This window comes from Rhinolophus sinicus, chromosome X (genome assembly GCF_036562045.2).
Source record: "Rhinolophus sinicus isolate RSC01 chromosome X, ASM3656204v1, whole genome shotgun sequence".
Classification (NCBI taxonomy): Eukaryota; Metazoa; Chordata; class Mammalia; order Chiroptera; family Rhinolophidae; genus Rhinolophus; species Rhinolophus sinicus.
This window is the reverse complement of record NC_133768.1, coordinates 68,935,897-68,945,974: the sequence shown is the minus strand read 5'-3', so window position 1 is coordinate 68,945,974 and position 10,078 is coordinate 68,935,897. Positions and strand designations below refer to the sequence as shown.

The 10,078-nt window shown below is 45.3% G+C and overlaps 1 protein-coding gene across 1 annotated transcript; it reads right to left on the bottom strand.

Moving 5' to 3' along the window:
* Window positions 1-2,625: 2,625 nt before the first annotated feature.
* Window positions 2,626-6,681, bottom strand: LOC141569696 (protein ARMCX6-like). Its single transcript, XM_074323974.1, has one exon. The coding sequence runs from the start codon at window positions 3,811-3,813 to the stop codon at window positions 3,229-3,231; it is 585 nt and encodes a 194-aa protein (XP_074180075.1). The 5' UTR covers window positions 3,814-6,681; the 3' UTR covers window positions 2,626-3,228.
* Between the last annotated feature and the right edge of the window lie 3,397 nt (window positions 6,682-10,078).

Below are 10,078 nucleotides of genomic sequence, written 5' to 3'. Positions count from 1 at the left end.
AGGCTGGGGCAGCCCCATTATGGCAGAGCATCTCCTCACAGAATGAGACAAGCTCAAGCTTTGATGACCATGTCAAATGTTTACCACTGAGAAACCCAGAAAAAAATCGCTGTTGGTTGCAGCAGGCTGGTAGGCAAGTTTTGTGCTTTGGGGTCCTGTGCTGTTTCATTCTGAAGTCAGTGCGGGAAGTAGCACCATAGTCTTTCCAGTGCTGATAGCCTCCGAATATCTTAATCAGACCCTGACTGGCAGGCATGTTCCCGACTCCCCTCCACGTCCATAGATAGAATCCACTGGGAACTGGGTTCCTGCCCCGGCACAGCAGTCCACCAAGGAATGAAGGGCAGACCAGAGGCCTGAGCTTCCACACACAGGGAGTGTCTTCAGGAAGGCAGTGCCAGCAAATGGAGAGGAAGCTCTTGAGTTGGGCCAAGATCACACCGTGGAGACGTTTCAATGCCAGTAGGCTTCCCTGTGACAGAGTTGCTCAGCAGAAGGTCTCTGAGGCCCTCTGTCGTGCAGGGAGTCCGGCGGGGTCTCTGCTCCCGCTCCCCACATAAGAACGCAGTACACGGTGAGGCCAAAAAGGAACACCCACGGAGCCATAAGTAGGGGAGTCACATCACTATATTCTCGCTGGCGGCATCCGCCTCTCTGCAATCCGCTCTTGCCAGCCAGCCACCATCTTCTTGCTAGCCCCCATTTTCTTGCTAGCCCCCATTTTCTATTTTCTGCTAAGCGTAGCCACAGCAGTTATATTAGTGGCCAATGGCTCACTGGTTACAGCTGACGGCCAACTAGCCACAGCTGATGGCCATGCAATCACAGTTGACGGCCATTTACTACCTGAGCCAGCACCTTTCTATGTGAGGCCGAGAGCCTGGAAACTGCTTTCTGGGGCTCTGTCCCCACACCCTCCCTGTGTTAGGAGTCAGTTGTGGCCTGCAAGCACCAAGTGCCTGCCTCAGAGATGGGGGACAACTGCCTGAGGCAGGACCCAAAAAGGAATTCGGCAGAGTGCAGAGGAATAGGGAGGCATGTGTTAATTTGGGACCCTGAGCCAGGAGGAAGGAGAAAACCCTCTGCCTCTGTGCTGAGATTAAAGAGACTGAGCAGTGAAGTGTCACCGAAGACAGCCTGGGCCAAGCTGACTACACTGGGGCAAGTAGATGCAGGAGCTGTGTGTAGGGTAATCCTACGTGGAAAACTGACTGCCCAGCCCACATGAGGCTCACTTGGGAGAAAGGGATGGTCACATTAGGAGCTCTTAGGAAATAAGACAGGGCCCCAGAGCCAGCAAAAAAGCCCCAGGGGGGTGAACCTTGCTGGGGACTGAGCAACCTCAAATCATATGCTGGCTGTCCAAGGCGCCAGGACCTGGGAAGAGGTAGCGTCCCCACTGCAAGTTGGCGGATCCCCAGAGAAGGCCCTGGGACCTGGTGGACACCCATGCCCACTAGACGGCCTGAAGTGTAGGGCAATGGGTACAAGCAGGAGAGTTGTAACCGACCTGTAACCCAAACTCCTGGAGAAGGGAGAAATAATAGAATAAAACTACACTCTCTATTGAGGAGAGCAGTCAGGAGGCAGAGCACTCAGCGAGCACTGATGCCCGGGGCACAGTGGCCCAAAGCAACATCCCAGGATACCAGGAGAGGGCACCGGTCGCAGAAGCAGCTCTGCCCAAGGGAATTTTCTTGTCTACTTGTTGGCCAAGGCTTTGAGGAAGAGGACTATTTCTGGACACATCAAAAACGTGCAGGAACCCGGCTTTTGTGATGCAGGAAAGGGTCTGAAAATATTGGGAGGGGGTGGCGGAATGAGTTGCCCGTTTCCCTGGAGGGGTTCAGTGGGCAGGGCTGGGCTCTTTCTTTCCCCCAAAGGGTGACGGGAGCTTGGATGGAGGGGAGGATGGATGGAACAGTCACAGCCATTCCAAGCACCCTCAGCGCCTGCCTGAACCACCCCACAGGGAGTTCATCGGGGGCTCCCTTCCTGGATCCCACCGAAGGAACTAAGCACAGGGCAGAAGGGAGCTTCCCCCGGTGGAATCAGAGGCCAACCAACCCTTCTCACTCTGCCAGGAATTTGGTCTTGGGCTCCCAAGGAAGGGAGGGGTCTGCGAGTAGGTTTAACAGCTGCTTCCCAGAAGAGAACTACACAAAATAGACACTCAGCGAGTGGCAACCATTATTGTTATAATCGGGCATTAAAGGTGCAGGGATGGGTTGGCGAGTGGCCCCCAAGGATGTGTATGTAGACAAACCCGAGGATACTGACTTTCCCCTGTATACCAGCAGTCAAGGAAGGACACCTTCATCGAGGGACTTCTTGTGCCAGGTGACAGGCACTGTGCTGCCTGCTTCACAGGTGTTGTCTCTTTTAGTCCTCCCAACATTCCATCCTAATTCCACCAAACCCCCTTTGACACCCACCACTCGCCCCCAGCCCCCAACCGCTTCTTGAGGTTTATCCTGAACAATGCAGCCCATCTCTACCTCTGCCTCCTGTGAGCCCTGATAAGCGTGCATTTGTCAGGGAGCAAATGCCCCAGTTAATTATCATTTATTGTGTAGTTTTGCCTTTCTCTTCATGCAGACTGTAAACTCAACGACAAGAACCATGTCTTGTTTTTGCCAATCAAAGCACAAAAGTTTATTGATAATACACACAAATGTAGACTTGGGTGAATGAGGTTGTCAGTACAGCACATAGAAGGGTAGTGTACTTTTTTGATGAATAGGGTCACCATCCATCAGCTCGTGTAGAGGGAAGAGTAAGTGAAAAAGAATTCAACCTATGCAGCAAGAAATGCATTTTCAGCACAAGCTCCCATACATGTCTAGTCTCCACAAAATGGTGCAGCTTGGACAGGGACACCACCACAAGCAAGGCATCCTTCGTGATGCTATAATATGATGTTCTTTATCCAAGGCTGGCAGCTGAAATGAGCCCTTTACCACAGGAAGAAGGGAGTAATTTACAATGTGCATTGCCCGCAGACTGCAAAACCAAGAAGTTACTCAAAGCTCTGTGGGAACCCCTGCCTGGCCAATAAGAGTGTGGTCCTCGATTTAGCAAGTGTAACTTGCCCCCCATGATGTGATGATCGGCTAAGAATGGATCTTCTGTAGCACCCACTGCAGAGTCTTTGAATGAGAACACAAGTTGTGTGTTCACCAAACGAGTTTTAGGCAGACTCAGTCCCATTCTGTGCGAGATGGCCATTTAAGAGGCCAGGGTGTCCACGGGAGCCTGTCTGTTTCTGTTCCTGATAAAGAGGGACGTGAATGAGAGCAGCATTTGGGCACCCGGCAATTCTCCTGCCAAGACTGGCTTTTCAGACAAACCCATCAACGGTTGCAAAACCTGAACCTCAGCACGGCCACTTCCCTCTGATATCAAAGAAAACAACTTCAAGTCTGAAACGGACTTGGCAAGCATGTTATTAATAACTGTCATGCTTATTAACAAATTTAATCCGGCCTGCTGCAGAAATGAGTTGCAGCAATGTGACACAGTCCCCTGACACACTTCGCTGATGTACATCTTAATCTGGCCCTGATTTTCCACACTGGCATTCACGTTATCCAGGGCACATAAAGCCTTCTCCTTAACAGCGGGGACACGAATGGGGATCGTGTTTCCGACAATGGAGAGGCTGGCCAAATGACTATTGATATTGTGGCTAAATGAAAAACCGGCATCCTTGGGCTGAACAAACGACATTTTTCCCTGAATGAACGGACACCTGGAGAAGCCAAAAACAGAAATCACATTTTTTATATTGCAAGCATCACAAAAAGTCATCATTTTAATTAGGGAAAATGTCTTCTTGTTTTGGCACCATGTTCTTTTGGGGGTCCTCAGTACTTATGCTTCATGTCAGCCTCATCCCCAGGGCTTGGCTCTTCCTGGATCCTTGAATAAATTCCAGAGCCCTTTCCTGTCCTCTCCCCTGTCTGAAGTTCACTCCTCCTCTGTTCTTTTTTTGCTGTGTTTGTACACTCCCCTGATTAGTGAGTGAACGCTAGCAACTTCTGGCCTTGACCTCCAGATGTGGTTTCACTAAATAAATAACTTGAGCATATTCAACATCTTTGACAAATCACAAAATGTTCCCACTGTTGAAAAAGCCATCTAGTTTTGATGCTCTGGGAAGGAGATTTTTGGACCATTTTTTTCTGGACACGAACCGCACTAACTGCCATCCGACATGGTGCTAGGGGCAATGCAAACATATAGAACTTTGATCTCAGTCTTCGCAGCTAGACATGCCAAAACTCAGGATGCAAGGGTATCAGTATCTCTCTTTCCTGATTTAGGGTCTTAATTTTCAAATGTTTCTCCTCTGGCTTTTATCTCCCTTAAGCTTATTCCCACTGTTTTCGTAAAGGTACATTTGAGTTTTCCAGCGCCAAGGTAAGAGTGGAGAAGAATACAAGCTGGGAGGAAGAGAAGCTGGTTTGCTTCTAAACCCTGTATTCGGACTCAAACATCCTTATCTCCAACCCTTGTCTTCAGGATATCATAATGTGTGGAGCAACTCCTTCCTTCCTTGACTAGATCTATGCCTACAGGTAGACAGACAAGGAAGAATGGAGATTGGTAGATGTACATAAGTGCCCTCTCTCCAGAATGAGTAATCTAGTTTTCAAATATCTCCCATTTAGGCCTCAGGAGTCCCTTCCACCCTGCCCTCCAGCCACTTTACCACCCCTCCACTCCACCCCCAAATACCCTCCTTTCCCATTCCCTTGCCCTCATCTACTATCTTTACCTCACTCTCTCCCCCCAAATTCCCACTTTTCTGCTCTACCCCTAATTTCTGCCCCACCCCTAATTTCTGCCCCATAAATATTGAAGCTGCTTCCCCAGAGCCAAAAAGGATTGAGATACCATAAGAGTAGAAAAGCAGGTAATGATTTCATGCTTGCTTCTACCACCCCCTTGTGACGGGTTCAGGCCCCACATTTCCTGAAGAAATGTTCATTTTGTACTAGAAATCTTGTTAATTGGTCTTCCTCTTTCTTTCTCTTGAGTTGTGCCGCCCCCTATAGGTAGCAAGCAATCCAATAAGGGTTGGTGAACATTTAGTGCTGGATAGTAGGTCATAGTTCCTACCTTTTATTGATTTAGGACTCTGTCAAAGATTCTCACCTTTCACTCCCAGATCCCAGCCTCAGCTCTCCCCCTATGCCATGCACCATTTAGAAAACTAAAATGCACTGGTGGGTAGCCTGGGGGTGTAAGGAAAGCTGACTCTGTCCCTTCAGTTCTCTGTCCCTAACCCCACCCTGACTCCACCCTGAGAGCAATATTCACTATCACACCAACTTGCACACAACCAGAGTAGTTTCTTCCTTCTTCACTCGACTATAAACACGTCTCTTTAAGGTTAATAAGGGCCAATAGGGACCAAAAAGACCACCTGTCCACAATTTTTGGTCACCTGAGATAGATGTCACCAACGAGCCATGGTCCTCAAGTTTCCCTCCCACTAGCAGTGATGCAAGAGTGCACCAGCCTCTCTCCCTTCTCCTCAGCACACCAGATTTGTCACTCATTTTTTCTATGCCAATGCCAGAAAACAAAAGAAAATGGATTTTCATTTTGCCAAAACTTGTCTTCCTCTGATTTCCAGGGGATCTATCTTCTCCTGGAGCAACTATTTCTGTTTCTATTTCTTTGACTTCTCCTAGAGCAAAGGTAAACAGCCTATCTCTTTACTTCCCCTCTTCTCAGCTACTAATATCCATCATCTTTCTTGGACCCATGAGAAAGCAGATTTCATGAAATATAGCCTAGAGGGAGAGATTTTAAATATTTATTTGTCTCTGCTCATTGTTCTTGGAATACTGGCTTTTAAAAATATATTTGGCAAGGGAGATCAAATATATGGTGATGGAAGGAGAACTGACTCTGGGTGGTGAACACACAATGGGATTTATAGATGACGTAATACAGAATTGTACACCTGAAATCTATGTAATTTCACTAACAATTGTCACCCCAATAAATTTAAAAAAATAAATAAATAATATTTGGGATCTTCAGTCAAGATAGCAGAGTAGGTAAACACTGTGCTTGCCTCCTCTCATGACCAAATCAAAATTACAAATAAACTACAGAACAACCATCCTGGAGAATAGCCTGATGATTAGCTGAACTGAAGTCCTACAATGAAGAAAACACAGATGAAGCCACTGAGACTGGTAGGAGAGGTGAAGATGCAGAATGTGCTGGTCCCAAACCTGGGAGTGGTGGTTAAAAATAGGGAGGGATATCTCAGCTGTAGAGGTCTCCCCTGAGGAATGAGGGGTCCCAGTCCCACATCAGGCTCCCCAGCCCAGTGTTCCAGTGCCGAGAAGAGGAGTCCTCACAACCTCTGGCTGTGTAAACCAGCAGAAATTGTGGCTGAGTGAGACGGAGGGCTGCTGGAGTGCCAGGCATTCCTTTTAAAGGGCCCTGTGCACACTGGGCCCTTTACTCACTGATGGGCTCACTTGCTCTCAGCTCCAGCGCTGGGACAGCAGCTCAAAAGGCCCCAATGATATATAGGGGAAAACTGAATTGTCTGGCTGCAGGCGGAGGGCTGGAGGGGAAGCTTTCTCCCATACAGAATCCATTACTTCTTTGTTGAGCCCCCTCCCCTTCCTGGCCCGCAGACCCAGGCAGCCACCATATCTGAGTCCCCCTCAACCTGGATAACACTCTTTGCCCCACCCTGGTGACTCCTTGAGACCCCGCCCCATCCAACTTGCAGGCCCATCCATGCCGCGTCCAGTGGCTTTTCCATACAAACAGCCTGTCTTGGCTCATGCTACAGACTTTCCTAAAATCTCTCAAAGGTTAATGAAACCCAAACAAGCAGTATCTGGCCTTTGCATGCCCCATAACTTGTACTGAGCAGCCCCAAGCCAGGCACTAGTGGCAGCCGGCATCGGTTGGCTGATTGGCTTCTCCCAGGCACCTCAAAGTCCAGTGTGGGAGTCTGGCATCTGAGGATTGCTTTGTAGCTCATGCCAGGTGGCCCCAGGCAGGGCACAGTCTGTGATTGAACTGGTCCTGCAGCAGAGCCCCTCCCAGGATGTCCCTGGTCCGGCATGTGAGCACCACCCCAAGCTAGAGTACCACACAACTGCATGCATGGGCACACCCAAAGGGCAGACTGGGCAGGCACCAGAGTCCTGCTGAAACAAATTCTGCTTCACAGGGTCAACCCCTATACAACAGCCCCTTCATTGTAGTCACAGCCAGGCCTCACAACCAATCAGACCAAAGGTCAATCCCTTCCACTGCCATGCAAATAACAATCAAGGCTAAGCTACAACAGGAGGACACACCCAACCCACACAAGTAACACACCTGGAACACCTGGCTCAGGTAACAAAGGATACTATGCTACTTGGCCCCCCTGGGACACCTACTACATAAGGCCACTCTACAAAGACTGGGAGGCATTGCAACACTACCTAATACATAGAAACAAACACACAGTGGCAGCCAAAATGGGGAGACAAAGAAACATGTCCCAAATAAAAGAGCAGAACAAAGATCCAGAAACAAACAAACAAACAAACTAAACTAAACTAAATGGAGACAAGGAATTGACCAAACGCAGAGTTCCAAACACTGGATATAAGGATGCTCAATGATATCAAGGAGAACTTCAACAAAGAGATAGGAAACATAAAAATGAAGATAGAAAACATAAAAAAGAATCAGTCAGAAATAAAGACTATAATAACAGAAATGAAGAATGCATTACAGGGAATCAACAGTAGATTAGATGAAGCACAGGATCAAATGTGCAATTTAGACGATAAGGTAGCAGAAAACATCTAATCAGAACAGCAAAAAGAAAAAATAATCCAAAAAATTGAGGAGAGTTTAAGGGACCTCTGGGACAACCTCAAGCATACCAACATTCACATTATAGGGGTGCCAGAAGGAGAAGAGAGAGAGCAAGGAATTAAAAACCTATTTGAAGAAATAATGACACAAAACTTCCCTAACCTGGCAAAGGAAATAGATATACAAGCTCAGGAAGCACAGAGAGTCCCAAACAAGATGAACCCAAAGAGGCCCACATCAAGATGCATGATAATTAAAATGCCAAAGATTAAAGACAAAGAAAGAATCTTAAAAGTAGCAAGAGAAAAGCAATTAGCTACCTACAGGAGAGCTCCCATATGACTATCAGCGGATTTCTCAACAGAAACTTTGCAGGCCAGAAGGGACTGGCACAAAATATTCAACACGATGAAAAGCAAGGAACTGCAACCAATATTACTCTACCCAGCAAACCTGTCATTTAGAATCAAATGACAGATAAAGAGCTTCCCAGACAAGAAAAAAAAATAAAGGAGTTCATCACCACCAAACCAGTATTACAAGGAATCTTAGAGGGACTCTTTAAGATGGAAAAAAAATCAGAAATATGAATGGCAATAATTACATACCTACCAACAATTACTTTCAATGTAAATGAATTAAATGCTCCAATGAAAAGGTAGGGGAGCTGAGTGGATAAGAAAACCACACCCTTAGATATACTGCTTACAAGAGACTCGCTTCAGATCAAAAGATATACACAGACTGTAAGTAAAGAGATGGAAAAAGGTATTTCATGAAAATGGAAACAAACAAACAGAATAGAAAATGATGGGGTGGCAATACTTATACCAGACAAAATAGACTTTAAAACAAAGACTATAACGAGACAAAAAAGACCTAGCAATCCCACTTCTGGGTATTTATCTGAACAAACCCAAAATGCTACTTCGAGAGGACATGCTCATCCATATGTTCATTGCAGCATTATTTACATAAGCCAAGATATGAACCCAACCTGGGTGTCCTTAAATGGATAAATGGGTAAAAAACAGGTGGTACATATATATAATGGAATATTACTCAGCCATAAGAAAGAACAAAATCTTGCCATCTGCAGCAATATGGATTGTCCTGAGTATAGTAAGTCAGACAGCAAAAGACAAATGTCATATGATTTCACTTAAAAGTGGAATCTAAAGAACAAAATAAATGAAACAGAAAAAAACTCATAGATACAGAGAACATTTTGATCATTGCCAGATGAAAGGGGGTTGGGTGTAGGTGAAAAAGGGAAAAGGGTTGTTCCACAGTAGTCATGAAGATGTAGAGTATAGCATAAAGAATATAGTCAATAATATTATAGTAACTATGTATGGTGTCAGATGGGTACTAGATCTATTGAGATGAGAGATGGGAGGGGCTTTGGGGGCAGGGTGAAAAGGTGAAGGGATTAAGAAATACAAATTGGTATTTCAAATAGTCATGCGAATGTATTAGGATGGTGCAAAAGTAATTGCAGTTTAAAAGGTTAAAACTAATTGCAAAAACCACAATTACTTTTCCACCAACCTAATATCCACATGTTGACAACTCATCTATCATATTAACACAGCTCCCTTTTTGGTCTAAATATTTTTTCACATACTATGTGCTCCAAACAAATGTATATAAACCCTGCCTATTTTCCCATTCTATCACCTCCTTAATTTCCAGCCTAGCTTGCATCAAACATTTTTTCCCAGCAATTACACAAAAATAATCAACATATATTACAGATAAGAAAATACAGATGAGGGAAAAGATGATAATATTAAATTCATGCATTATTGTATTACTCATAACTATTCTTACTTTGACATATAGTCTTTCAGAAGTTTTAATACATGTAAATATTTTATATTTCTCAAAAATGAAATATACTATCTAGGTATACAAGCATGTAACTGGCTTTTCCACTTAACATTATATGCTGAATTTTTCCAAGTAAATAAGTATAGATGCCCATCAACATTTCTAAGAGCTGCATAATGTTTCAATGTGTAGACATACCCTAAATTGTTTAGCCAGGTGCCTATTTTGAAACATTTGGGTCATTCACAATTTTTCACTCTTCAAAATGATCTGAAGCCTTGTACAAGCTAATTATTTGATTATTTCCTCAGGATAAATTTCTACAAGTGGAATTACTGGGTCAAAGAGCATGCGCATCTTAAAGGCTGCTAAAACATGTGTCCAAATG

Coding starts and splice junctions, on each gene's coding strand:
- LOC141569696 (XM_074323974.1), bottom strand. CDS start 3,813: ATGATGACTTTTTGTGATGCTTGCAATATAAAAAATGTGATTTCTGTT.